At 39.2% G+C, this 14,148-nt stretch overlaps 2 protein-coding genes across 2 annotated transcripts; one reads left to right on the forward strand and one right to left on the reverse strand.

The window, feature by feature from the left end:
* Nucleotides 1-104: 104 nt before the first annotated feature.
* MONOS_18017 (uncharacterized protein) lies at nucleotides 105-9,904 on the forward strand (the record flags this gene model as incomplete). The annotated part of the gene is made up of 2 exons (XM_067870996.1): nucleotides 105-1,338; nucleotides 1,386-9,904. 2 exons carry the CDS (start codon nucleotides 105-107, stop codon nucleotides 9,902-9,904), a joined length of 9,753 nt encoding a protein of 3,250 aa, XP_067722292.1.
* A 1,205-nt stretch (nucleotides 9,905-11,109) lies between these two features.
* MONOS_13436 (putative multidrug transporter) lies at nucleotides 11,110-12,435 on the reverse strand (the record flags this gene model as incomplete). Its single annotated transcript, XM_067866142.1, has 1 exon — nucleotides 11,110-12,435. The coding sequence occupies one exon, from the start codon at nucleotides 12,433-12,435 to the stop codon at nucleotides 11,110-11,112; it is 1,326 nt and encodes a 441-aa protein (XP_067722293.1).
* Between the last annotated feature and the right edge of the window lie 1,713 nt (nucleotides 12,436-14,148).

Raw genomic sequence — 14,148 nt, forward strand, 5'->3', positions numbered from 1 at the left:
TGACTTTTGCTGACTGTGGCTCACAGGGAGCAGGAAACAACGGATTTGGAGGGGCAATATTTCTGAAATTGGAGAACTCGGCCAATGATTTTGTCTTTGACAAGATGACATTCACAAACTGTCGTGCTTCGCAATTCGGAAACAACATTTTTATTGAGGCGGCGAACTTCAGCCAAGTGATCAATGCAGAGCGGTTGAAGTTCAATCCTCAACTGAACGTGCTCACTGATCTGTGCGGGTATGAAAATGGTGATCGTTCGTTTGCGATTCCTCTTGTTCTTTTTCTCCGAAGCAAACCGAGCGAGTTTTATGTTGGAAATACGAATAAACGAGATTGGTACATGTGTGGATTTGTTGACGAGCAATGCTCAACAGTGGATTATGTGTTTCTGCAGCACAAAACATCAAGTGGAATGTCAATTGTTGTTGATGGAAGTTCCACCCTTTCGCGAGAGATATTTTTGTTCGATGGCTCCACAAATGTTAGAGGGATTGGATCTCAGACACAGCTCATCGTTAACAACAATTCGACAAAAAATCAAGACGGGATGATTGTTAGCAGAGCGACAGTTTCTTTTTCGAGCATCAAGTTTTATTTGCCGAGTTCGCTGTCTGGAAGAGAAACTCTATTTCTGGTGCAGTCAGGATCTTTCTCGTCTGAACACTGTGCGCTGATGCTAATGTCAGACACAACATTGTCTTTTGGATTTGTTGTCAGCACTGGTGGAACAAGCATAGTGAAGTCGCTTGTGGTGAAAGGATTCAAATTAGCAGAAGCACCGCTGATGATTTCACACACAAACGGGCAATTGATTATTGATCTTTGCAACATTTCGAATACAACTGCCACATCAAATGAAGGAATAATTGAATGCACAAACGGAGGTTCGCTCACTCTTCAGAATTCAACGCTGGAAGGAATTGTGTGCAGCAGAAAGTCCCCCATATCGATTGAAAGTGTGAAAACAGTGAAAGTGGCAAAAATCAACATGAAATCTGTCGAGCTTGCAAATGGAAATGGAAGTGCAATGAATATTGTGGTGAATACTGGAAATATTGTTGAGATTTGTGAATCAACGTTTTATGATTGTTTGGCTTACTCGGGTTGTGGAGGAGGGATATATGTTTCGTTTGCTGGAAGCGGAAAGCTGAGTATCGGAAAAGAAGAAACACTCACATCATTCACCAAGTGCAGAGCAAGTGAAACAAGAACTCAATGCGGATGTGGCGGAGGGTTGTTTGTGAAGGCTGCTGGCCAGTTCAATGATTATTCGATTTCTTCAGTCAGCTTTATGAGCGGAGTTGAAAAAACCATGCAGCGAAAGGAGGAAACAACATGTTTTTTGATGAGGGGAATTTGGCAGATTTGGTGAATTCTGGAAAAGTGAATGTGACGATCTCTACAAGCACAGCAGAATACGATGATGCAATGGGCTTCGAAAATGGAAATGATAATTATGCAATCCCTCTGGCTCTTTATTTTTTTGATCCATTCCCTTTGCCAGCAGTCGTTGGAGGAAACAACAAGAGAGATTTCAGTGGATGTGGCCATTCCGGTTTTCCATGCTCAACAATCGCATTCACAGCCAATCTTCGTTTTTCTTTATCGGACAAAGACATTTTTCTTGATCCTTCATTTGTTTGGAGCGAAGAAACAGAAATGACGTCTGGAGAATGGAAAGTGAAATGTGCGCAAAAGAACACAAGAATTGTGATTTCTCCTCCACTTCCAACAGATTCTCCCTCATTAATAGTTGCAACTCAGCCAGCAACAATCACGAATATCACGTTTGCATTGCCATTGTCGCTCAACTCCAGAACATCCTTGATTCAATGCAACGGAAATAGCCTGATATTGAACAGTTGTGGATTTTCACGAATTAATTCTGAAGAGAGAAGCGAAATCAGTTATATCTTTGCAAGAATAAGTAGTGGAACATTTGTTGTAAATGGTTTTGTTGTTGTTGCAGAAACAAATAAAATTGCATTTTCAGAGAGTCTGTTTTTGTTTGAGGGAGGAAGTTCGTTCACGATGCAGAGCTGCGAATTCAACGGAATAACCGTGAAGAACGGAAATGGTGGACTGCTTTACTCAAACGCGATTGGAGGAGACTCCGAGATTGTGATTGACGGATGCCAAATAAGTTCATCATGCGAAGACGGAAACGAGCTGAAAGGAGGAGCTTTGTTTGTCCAGAAACAGGGGAATATGGATGTCACTGTGAAGAACACCAGATTCAACATCTGTTGTGTGCCAAGCAGTGAAGAATTAAATGGAGGAAGAGGATTTGGAGGAGGGATATATCTGCATATTACAGATAATAATGGAATTTATTCACTGAAAAACCTGACATTCTTTGAGTGCAAAGCGTGGAAAGGAAACAACATATTTGTGGACGCCAACAACTTGACTGAAGCAGTTCGAGCGGATAACTTCCAAATAGCTTGGAGGGGGATGGACAAAACGGATTTGATGGGGTATGAGCGAATCTCCTGCAATCGAGAATATGCGATTCCTTTGGCTGCATTTCTGACTTCGTTTTCAGGAAGCGGATATGTTGTGGGTGAGGAAGATGGAGGATACGATCACTCAGGATGCGGATTTCAATTTGCACCTTGCCATTCAATTGGCAGACTTGTTGAATTGAGATTTGGATCAGTGCAAGAGCAATGTGTTGTTGTGGTTCTTCCATCATTCCAGCTGGATAGCTGCACAAGGCTTGCCTCGTGTTCTGTTTCAATTTTGGCAACAACAAAAGGCACATCAATTTTTGTCTGCAGCAGCGGAAGCGTGGATGGTGATGGCTTAATCGAGACAGCAGCAGAAGTGTCGATTACGAATATCTCTTTTTCGCTGCCTTCGAGCTTCGTTGAAACTCCTCGTTTGTGTTTAGTTCTGTGCCAACAATCAACTTTGAGAGTTTCTAATTGCTCAGCGACAAGGCAAGTGGAAAGTGAGGCAATTCAATTCAGCATTCTTTGTGCAACAGGAGGTGAAGTGCATTTGGCTGAATTTGAGCTTAGAAGAATTGATTTTGGAGAAGTTGCTTCAGTTGAGCTGAGTGGACAAGGGACATCATTATTCATAGCAGGATGCACTTTTGAAGGGATTGAGAGCCAGGCTCCACATGGGCTTATTCACTTGAGTGATGGATCCTCAACCGACATCAAAAAGCTGAAAGTCAATGGAACAACACTGGAAAGTGGCAGTGTTATTTCTATTGAGGAAGGAAATGGAATGAAGGTTGCATCGAGCGAATTGTCGAACGTGACTCGCAACAGCGGGAATGGCTCAGTCTTTTCGGGTGTTGTTGGGCAAGGAAAGCGAGTGGAGATCAGCAACTGTGTGTTTTCGAAGGATATGTGCCAAGGAGAGATTCCATTTGGCGGGATGGGGGCATTGAATGTGTCGGATGGAGGAGAGCTGATATTCACTCTGAACAGAGTGGAGAGCTGCACAGCACTGGGAGCACAGGGATATGGAGGAGGGCTGCACCTGAAATTCGATGCAAATGCACAGTATTCGATGAAGTCAAACACTTTCACAGGAAATCTTGCTTCAAAGGGAAGTGACTTATTCCTGCTTTGCGGGAATCCAGAAGCGTTGATCAAAGAAGATCTGTGGTTTGGGACAATTGACGAACTGAACACGCCCGAGCAAAGTTTCTGGGTTATGGATTCGGTTGAAAGCCCAGTTATTGACTATTCGATCAAGAAATATCTGTTTTCTGGAACAGGAGATATTATTTTTGTTGAGGCAGGAAAAAGCACTTTGCCGAACTGTGGAAGCGATGCGAATCCATGCGATCGATTGGAAGTTGGGATGAGCAACCTCAAAGAGAACCAAACGACTGTCCAGATCAATAACCACAACTGGGTTTCCAGAGAGATGAGAAGAGATGGGAAATCGCTGACGATCCGTGGGGTTGCAGCCAAATCTGAGCTGAGAATAGAAAGCAACGGGTTTTTCAATGTTATTGATGACCTAACACCAACGGTGCTTTTGCTCAACAGACTTATTTTCAAACTTCCTGCCTCTCCTGCAGAAGGAAACGTTGGAGTTATTCGGATGAATGGCGGACGACTGACAATACTAAGCTGCAAATTTGGAGGGAGTGAAGGTTCTGAAGAAGCTGGAAAGCTTTGGATCGTTGTTGGAGGAGGTGGAGAGATTCATTTTGAGAGCGTTGTCCTTTCACATATGACTTTTCTGTCGAGCTTCGGAATTGCTCGTATGGAGAGAGGGAAAATGTCCATCAATAATCTGAATGCGTCTCATGTTACATCTGAAGGAGATGGATTGATCCAGGAAATTGAAGGTAAAAGTTTTGAAATCAATGCTGCAAATATTACTGATTGCTCTGCTTCTGATGGAGGAATATTTGTTCTTAAGAATGTTGAGCAGACTTCAATTTCTGGAGGATGTGAATTTTTGAGATGCAAATCGATCAACAATGATGGAGGTGTTACCAAATGTGAGCTTGCCTTCGAGAATAGATTCGATATGGAAAACGTTGAAATAAGTGAATGTGAAGCCAATGAGACAAGCGGAAGAGGAGGAGGCACTTTTCTTTGTTTAAGTGATGATTCCACAAACAACTTCAAATTTGGAGAAATGGAGTTTATCGAAAATAATGCTTGGTGCGGGAGGGATTTGTTTATCAGCTGCTCTGACCTGAACCAAACAGTTAATAACAGTCGCTTCATTTTTGATTTATTTGATGAAAATGGAGCATCTGTAGTGGATATGAAAGGCATAGACAGCACACTATTTGATGGCGAAGCAATTGATCTGTTTCTGTTTCTGGTGAAATACGAATCGGATGAGGTATTTGTTGAACAAAATGGCTTTGATGTGATTGGGTGTGGCAGTTTGAGTTATCCCTGCTCATCTTTCTGGAGAGGTGTGAAAAACGCTAATTTGAGTTCTTCATATAGAATTATATGGATTGGCTTAAACGCAATCATTCAAGATGAATATGATCTGTCCAATTTCGAGGTCAAATCTTCAGTCTCTGAAGCACCTGCAAAGCTTGATTTTGCTTCTGAAATTATTCGTTCCGACTTTTCTTCAGCGTTGATTGTCAATTCGAAGAATCTTCAATTTAACTTTGTTGATTTCGTGTTGCCGTTGGAATTCAGCACCAATCGGCAAGTTCTGATATCTTCTTCTCCTGAAAATGGGATGTTTCATTTGATTGATTGTGCATTTTCAGCGAGGCAACAAGGCACGCTTTCATATTCTCTGATTTCTGTGAATGGAGGAACATTTTCGCTGATTCGTTGTACAATTGAAGATGTGAAGTTTGATTTCACGCCTATTTCTGCTTCTTCTTCGGCTGTAATTGAAGCATGCAATATTTCTGGATCCAAGACAGAGAATGGGGAAGAAGGGGGAGCACTTCGAATTTCGTTGAAAGCAGAGCAGCAATTGATGATCAACAAAACAATAGGGGAAAATTGTGAATGCTCATCGACAATTGGAAAAGGAGGTTTTCTTTTTGTTGACAGCACAGATTCAGAAAGCTCCGCTCCTTTTGTTTTTGATGCAATCACTTTGGAAGCCAACAAGGCGAGAATTGGGGAGCATATTTTCATTTTGTCGATTGATTTGAACTCAACAGTGACGTCATCTTCATTCATGTTTGATTATTCTTCAATGGAAAATACAACAAACCTTTTTGTGGGGAATGATGATTCCTGCAATTGCACTGACCTCTTCAGATTTCTTGTGGGCTATTCAAATTCCCAAATATTTGTTTCTTCACTTGGCTTTGATGTGAAGAGATGTGGAAGTGAAGATGATCCTTGCTTTTCTTTCTGGAAGGGGATACAACAAATTGATCAAAGCGAAACAAAGAAGAAGATAATAATTCACAACAAGACAGTTTTGAAGGACAGCTTTGTTCTTTCTAACTTCAAGATATGCTCTGGAACAACAACTGAAGTGGAAGCCAGCCATTCGACGTTGGCTGTGAACCAAGAGGAGCCAGCAGAAGGCAAAGGATTGATAAGAAATAGCAAGACGCTGACATTTTCGTGGATAATTCTTTCAGCAGAGTTTATTTGTGAAAATGGAGAGAAAGTCATTGTGAAAAATGAAGAAGGCACTTTGTCTTTTGAAGATTGTTGGTTTTCTTTAACAAGCGCGGACAATACGGCTCAAAACTGTGTGTTTGTGGAAATGGTGAAAGGAGAGCTGAATGTTGATTATCTGAAGGTGGAGAGAGTCCACACAAAACGAGGTGTTTTCGATGTGTGTGATGGATGTGAATGCAGCGTGAACAAACTGAGCATTCTTTCATCCACAATCGAGAGTGGAAGCATTATTAATGTGAAGGATGAAGACGTAGCAATGAGAAATAACGCGAAAACAACAATTGGAATTAACGAATCAACTTTCTTTTCAGTTTCAAGAGCTGATGATGGACCGTGTGTTTGCATGAGCTATTGCAGCAACAGTGGTAGTGTTGAAATGACTGTGAAAAATTCATCTATCGAGTCGTGCAAAGCTCTTTCATCTGAGAAAGGCGGTTCTGTTTTCTCTTTTCTGAGCTCAGATTCCTCCCTGATAGTGGAAGAGACACGAATTGCTCAATGCTCTTGCTCCACTGCTCGCGGAAGAGGAGGCGGAGAATATTTGGAGTTTATGCAAAGAGGAGAATTGCTGTTTCTGTTCAAAAATGTGACATTTTCTGGAAACGAGGCATTTATTGGAAGAGACATTTTCATTGAATGCACAAATATTTCGAATCAAATCAACGAGACACAGTTTGCAATGGATTTGAGGGCAGATTCTTTCATTCGTCTCAATGCAATTTATGGGATTGACCCGATGCTCTCCGAGCCTGTTGATCTGATGGATCTGATCACGATATACCAGTCTGCTACGATTGTTGTTTCGACTATTTTTGGGAAAGGAGGAGTGAATGATAGGCAGTGTGGTACAAGCACCCATCCTTGCTTATCCCTTGGATATGGTGTTGGCCATCTTGTGGGAGACTTTCTGAGGATTGTAGCCATTGACGAGCAAAGCGAGATTGAAAAGGAAGTTGAGCTGAATGATATCACCATCCAATCGAAGAGCTTCACAAAATCCAAGTTGGTTGTTTCATCTGCAATTACTGCAGCTGATTTAACATTGATCAAAGCAAAAGGAAGAAATCGCCTTGAATCAGTCGACTTCCTGTTTGCAGACTCATTTTCATCAAATCACGAAACAATTCTGGAAATTGACGAAGGAAACATGCTGATTGCCGATGTTACATTCAAGCCGGAGAATGCTAATACAAAAGCTTCTTTGAATGAGCTTATCCGGATGGAAGGCGGAATGTTGTTGCTCAGTCAAGTTTCAATCGAAAGAATTGATGCAACGACTCTGTGCACATTCAAAAAAGGAGCGTGTCAATTTCGTTCAGTTTCTTTAATAGATGTTACATCACTTCGAGATCTGTTTGTTGTGTTATGCGAAAGCATTTCGATGAAGGAAGTGGAAATAAAGAATGCAGAAAGCCAGAAGAGCATCTTCAGCTTGGATGGAGCTGAGAACAAAGTGCAGAGAATCTCAATGAGTGCTTCTTTATCAGAATGTATTGTCTCCAACGCATCTTGCAGAGGAAATAGTCCGATGATTTGTATCGGTAATAGAAGAAATGTGAGCTTGTCGAATTACTCTGTGAATCTTTCTCTGTCACAAGTTGAGAAAGGAATGATGATATCTTTGCTTTCTTGTTCTGAAATTTTAATGGATTCGTGTTCTTTCAAAGGAGAATTGGGAGCTTCGAAAGAGAATCGAATGAATGAGAATCTGACAGCTGTTTGTAGATGGAATGGATCTCTTGTTAACTTCGAGCAAAGCGTCGCCTTCATGAAAGACACAACGATCTCCAATTCATCAGTTGGAGGGTTGTCAGTGTCAGGTGGAAGCATCGAAATGACAAAAGGAGAATTTCTCGACAACAATCCCAATATTGAGGGATACGCATCGGCTCGAAGAAACGTTATCTGTTCAGATTCCGGAGTGTTGAATGTTGCAAGCTTAAAAGGAGGAGATGGAGTGAAGGATAACTCATCTCTTTGGATTCTGAACGATGACTGCAAATTGGATGGGATAGCAGGTGAACGAATTTCTCCATTCTTCATTCCCATTTTGGATTTAGCAAAAATGGAAAAAGAGATTGATTCGGCAAAGATTGTTTTCGAGGGTTCGTTGCTTCTTCCCTGCAATCTTTCGTTCCAGCTTGTGGTGTCCATTGGTGATGAAAAGTCGATCACTACGTTTTATTTCAAAGAGGATTCATTTGAGTTGGAAACATATGTCTTCTCTTTTATCAATTCAGACTTAATTAATTCAGCTCCCAATGAAGCAGAGATTTCAGTGAGAATTCTGTTTGGAACGTCAGATGCTCCTTCCTTCACTTCTGCAGCTGTGCTGAGGAACAGAAGCGAAACAGAAGCAAAAACAGACGAAATCACTGTTGAAAGTGGAAAAGGATATGGTTCTTCTTCAACAGTTATTATTATTGTGTTAGTAATAATTTTGTTGATTGTTCTTATAGTTGCCATTGTTCTGGCTGTTCGATGGAAAAAGGTGAAGAATGAAGCAAAAGATTTGAGAGAGATTGTGAATGACAACATCAGAAAAGATCCGAAAGCGTTTGAGATGGTGACGATGGAGATGTCACCGGAAGAGCAGTGGCGAAGAGCAGAGAGGGAGGCAGAGAAGAAGAATGAAGAAAGGATCAAGAAGAGAATACATGAGACGAATATGGAGCACTCAGAATCATCAGAGCATCTTCTATCTGAAAGTGGATCGACTGAATATATCCTTGGAAGAGACTCAGACAAGATTCCTCAATGGGCATTGGAGAAAGAAGAAGAAGAAGAGATTAGGAAGAGAACGCCTTCTCCGTCCATTTCATCCACTTCAACAACAGACACTTCAGACACAGATACCACTTTTGTTCGATCAGAGAGCATGTGCCCCACCACCTCTTCTATGTCGAACCTGGTGGATGCAATGGCCTGTTCATCGCCTCATGAGAAATTGATTGTGGATCTGAGGGATTCATTGTTCATGCTTCTTCATGGGAGGAACGAGAAGAAAGAGATGGCAATAGGCACTCTTAAAGAGAGGGAGCAGACAGCTGCCCAGATCCTGTTCTGGGTGGCTAATCTTGCACTTCATTCATTTGATGAGATGGAAAATCCGCTTCAATCGCTAGCCAATCTGAGTCCTCACATTGTGCTGTTCTCCGAACACATGGTCATCTGCATTGTGACGCATTCTGATCTCCTTTTTTCTGATGATTCTGAATCTTCTTCCATCTCTTCTTCAACTTTTGTGACTTCGGCAAGTGACGATGATGATGAAGATTCTCTTCTCTCATCAGCCTTTGAGGATGAGGAAGATAACAGAAAAGAGTGCCTGAGATGGAAAGCACCAGAATTGTTGATCAACAAGAAGATGGAGGCAACAAAGAGCTCTGTGGCATTTTCAATTGGGATGATGTTGTGGGAGTGCCTAACTCTGCAGATCCCGTTTGGGGATTATGAAGGGGAGGTGGCAGGCCAGAAGATTGTGAATGGAGAGAGACCGAATATGAAAAAAGTTGAGGGGTCTCGATTGAAAGGAATGGTGGAAACAAGTGTGCTGGCTCAGATACCAGACAGAATTTCACTTTCAGAAATGAAGAGAGAATTCATTGGATTATTTCCTGCGAATGCAGCAATACTGACAGCGTCAGATGCGCTGTGCTATGCAGGGGGAAGCAGAGAAGAAAGAGGCGAAAGCTTTGCTCGAAGAGACAGCAGAATAGTGGAATGTGTTCTAATTGATGAGCACAAAGACATTATAATTGTTGGGAAAGGAAACATCCCCGAAGATAAAAATGAAAAAAATTGAAAATATGAAATAAAAGTGAGGAGAGATCATATCAAAAAGATTTTTAAGGAAGAATCAAAAAAACAATGTATATTCGATTTGAGTAAATGATGTGTGTCTGATTATGAACACACACTCTTGATTTATTGGAAGCACAGTTACTGTTCATTGTCTCATTTATGCTCGTGGAAAATGAGAATAATTCATCAAAAATTAATATTTATTCTTGATTCTCAATCATTTCTGAAGTTTTCTACAATTGTTTGTTATTCATTCAATTTTTTGCTTTTTTTTCTGTCCATTATAACAAATTCCATAAACAACTTTATTACAAAACTGGCTTGAGTGTTTTGTTGGAGTGGTCATTCAAAACTTTCAAATTATCTTCATTTTTATCAGACATTTTTTGGGAGTGAAGAATAAGTTTTTTTTTATCTTTTTCACCTTTAAAGTCAATTATTTTTGCATTTTTTTAAAAGTTTGTTTTATTTTCAAGTTCAAATGAAAATTTCAAAGTTAATATTCAATTTGGTTGTTTGGAAAGAGAAATTTTCATTTAACTCGAAGCAAACTGTTTCAATTTTGCATTTTGAGGCTTTTTTTCTTTGACAATCGATTTATATCTTCAGAATTTTTTGAAAATTATTTTGTTTGAAGAAAGTGGAACAAAGTGATAAATTTTTCATTTTGGTTTCATTTTTGTAATCGAGAATGAAAAATTGATAATTAATTTGTCCAATTCGATTAACAAACAATCAAACAGCTTTGCATATTTTTTATTATGTTTATTTCATAAAACATAGACAACAAGCAAATATCATGAAGTGAAAATTTTTCTTTTCAAAGAAAATACTTAATGAAGACAAAAAATATATAATCATCGTTGATAAAAACAACACACATCCACATACATAAAGAAAATAATAAAAATATTGGAAAAAAAAAGAAAGAAAATAGAAAAAAATTTGTTCTTTGAAAAAAAAATAATTGGCAACTTGCTTTCGAAAATCACACTTTCATGAGTGTTTTGATCAAAAAATAATCCTTTTTGAAATTCTTGAAAAATAGGTTGTCGGAGAATTACAGTCATTCTCCACGAATCGAAAAAAAAGAAACGACATTGCAAGAATTTCCAAAAAGAGGTATTGTTTGATTAAAACCCTAATGAAAGTGTGATTTTTGTAATAAGGTGCCAATTGCAATTGAACATGACTGTCATGTGAAGGTTATTGTAATTTGAAATCAATTTTTATCCCTTTTTTCACAAGCAGTCTCACATACAGGATAAACGTAGGTATAAAATCCAATCCCATTCCAATGCCAAACATCAAGCATATTCCGTTCAACGTTGGCTTGTACACACCAGTCAAATAAAGAATGAACAGAATACCATAATAAAATCCATCAATGCATATTGATTGAATGAGCATGTATCCTGTTTTCCCCAGTCCGTAAAACGTGCTGTCGAAAACTGTCGAGTTGAATATGAATGTGACGTAGAAGCCTGTTTCAATGAGCACAACATTGAACACTTTGTTGTATTCAGAACAGTTCAACACATAGCGCAAAAACAGCTTCCACAAAGGGATGCTCACCAGCCATAACAAGGCGAATAGGGTAGCCATGCACAAATACCCGAAAGTTTTCGCTCGGATATTATCCTCAGATTCTCCAACTTCTTTTTTCACAACATCTGCAAGAGCCAGCGAAGGAATTAACAACCATTGCCAAATAAAATTGTTTGCAACCCAATAAATCCCCTGTTCAGCCACAATATTCACCATTCTGATGACCATCACCATGAAGACGACATTTCTCAATAATGATTCCAAACCGGAATACTTCCCAACACTGAGCCACTCCTTCAGCCAACAAAAATTCCATTTGGTTTTCACAAAGAAGCTTATGTTTTCTCTTCTCAGCAAGATTAATGCAACAATAAATATGACAAAATTGACAATGATATTCGAAATGGCAATTCCGTTAACTCCAATATTCAATGAAACTTCCAAAGTGCTCACCAAAAATGTGTCCAGAATGATCGTTAACAGCATCTGAATAATCAGCAAGATGAACATGTATTTTTCCTTTTTCAATGTCACAAGAACAAGTGAAATAAACCTCCACAGCGTTGAAAAGATTCCTCCAACAGTTTCTATTCTGACATATGTCACTGTCACATCAATAAGTTCATTATTTTGCGCCATGAAAACCACAAGAGGCTTTGCAGCAGAAACCAAAATTATGGACACTAAAACATAAACCGCTGCTGTGACAGTTATTCCTGTTCTGACCTTGTTTGCAAACTCTTTCGAATCGTTCAATGACTTTCCCAAAAGATGGAAAAGAGGAAGGATCAAGGCTTCCTGGGCCACTTCATAAAACAAATTCACCCATGACATTTGGCTTGCAATATTCACCCCCGAATCGCTCGGTAACTCTCCAAGAAAAAAGATTCTGACTGTTTGATAAATTGTTGGCAAAATCATTGAAATGAATATTGCTGCCCAAAGTCTAATGTTCACAGTTTTGAAAGCTCTTAATAATTTCATGAAGGATAAATCGAATTACACTTCTTTGTTGATGAAAGAACTTTTCAGACAAACAGCAAGAAACGAGCACACAAATCTATTGAATGGTTTCGTTGATCAAAATATTCAAATCACTTTTTTAATAATAATTGAAATCGAAATGATTCAAACAAAATGACAAAGCCAGGCGTTTGTAACAAAAAAAGCAGAAGCGATGCGTGTCAGTCGAAAGACAAAACTTGTTCCGGTTGGTTTTCTTTTCTAACTTTTTTTATTTATTTGATTGTTTATAGAAAATTGTTCACTTTATAAATTCTTCTTTGTTTTCACAAAAAAAATTATTGTTTGTGATTTCCAATGAATTTATTGACATTTGCCTTTTGATTTTAAATTTTACCTCATTTTGATTTAAACCAAAACCAAAAAGGAAATTTTTTACATCAAAAACAATAATGAGAACTTTGACAACATTTTGATTCAATTCAGATTTTATTAAAAAATTATAATAAATAAAGCTAAATATGGCTGCGTTGTCTGTTTTCATTCCATACAGTCCGTATCTGTCCAACCTCTTCCTTTAATAATCCATCTGAAGCACGACCAATTGACTGAAGCCAGCCTTCAGCAATTTTAGTGAATAAGTGCTTGATGGGTGCAAGTGGAAGACGATTGGCTGCAGAAGAATTGATTATAATAAGAGTCATTTTTGACATGAAGAAATTAATAGAAGAATCAATGAATAGGAATTATTTCAGAGAGAAGATGTTGTTGTAACCGTCAGAAGTGATTGCTTCAACAATTCCCCCAAACTGAGAGCAAGAAAGGCAGATAAAAGAGAAGAGTCAGAAAAAGGGAAGGAAAAGAGATAAAAAGAGAGCAGGATTGCTGAAGTGTATGGTTCAAAGAAGAGTTGCTGTTCAGCAGCTCAACTGCTTCAGATAGCATCATATCGCCTTTTGAAGAACAGACAGCCAAAAGAAGCGGATGCGGAATGAGCTGCTGAGGCACAAGAAGGGGCATTCAATAAGATGAGATTGCAATCGATGGGAAAGGCAAATCTGCACGAACAAGAAGAATGAAGAGTTATGGGATAAATCAAGGCATAGAATTCTGATTTGAGCTGAAGGCTCTTTTGATGAGAAGTAGTTGTATATCAACTTTACGCCTCAGATTAGTTCATCCAAATAAAATATCATCTTCGTCCAAGGATCTCTTCCCTCTCTTTTTCCCAGGGCAGGATCTCAAACAAAGCAATAAACCATCCTCTTCCCTTTCAGTTAAGCTCTTATGTCTGCCAGCATCTATTACTGAAGAGCATTCCAAAAAGTGAATGTTGCCATCTGCAAAAAACATAAAGTGCATATCTCGATAGATTGACAAAGACATGATGATAAAGTACGTGATGTGTCTTGTTCTCTTCTTCAGCTACAGAACTGGACTGTGTCAGTTTGTTTTGTGTGCTCTGTGCTTGCTCTGAAGAACAAGCAGATGAAGGAGGCGAGTCGCATGGATAACAGCGTTGAAAATGAGAAAGGAGAACCTGTTGTCATTCATAATGCGATTCAAATGTTATTTCTATCATTTTGAAGTGATGATTCTTCCGATATCTGTGGCGTTGCAAGAGTCGAAGAGAGGGATTTCATCAACTATTGATAATTTAGTAGGCAAAATTGAATTATCCCCTCTTTTATTCCATCTCAATCTCTTCAAAAGATGTGTGCTCTTTGTCTTTCG

The sequence above is a fragment of the Monocercomonoides exilis genome, assembly GCF_001643675.1.
Source record: "Monocercomonoides exilis strain PA203 chromosome Unknown scaffold42-869251, whole genome shotgun sequence".
Lineage (NCBI taxonomy): Eukaryota > Preaxostyla > Oxymonadida > Polymastigidae > Monocercomonoides > Monocercomonoides exilis.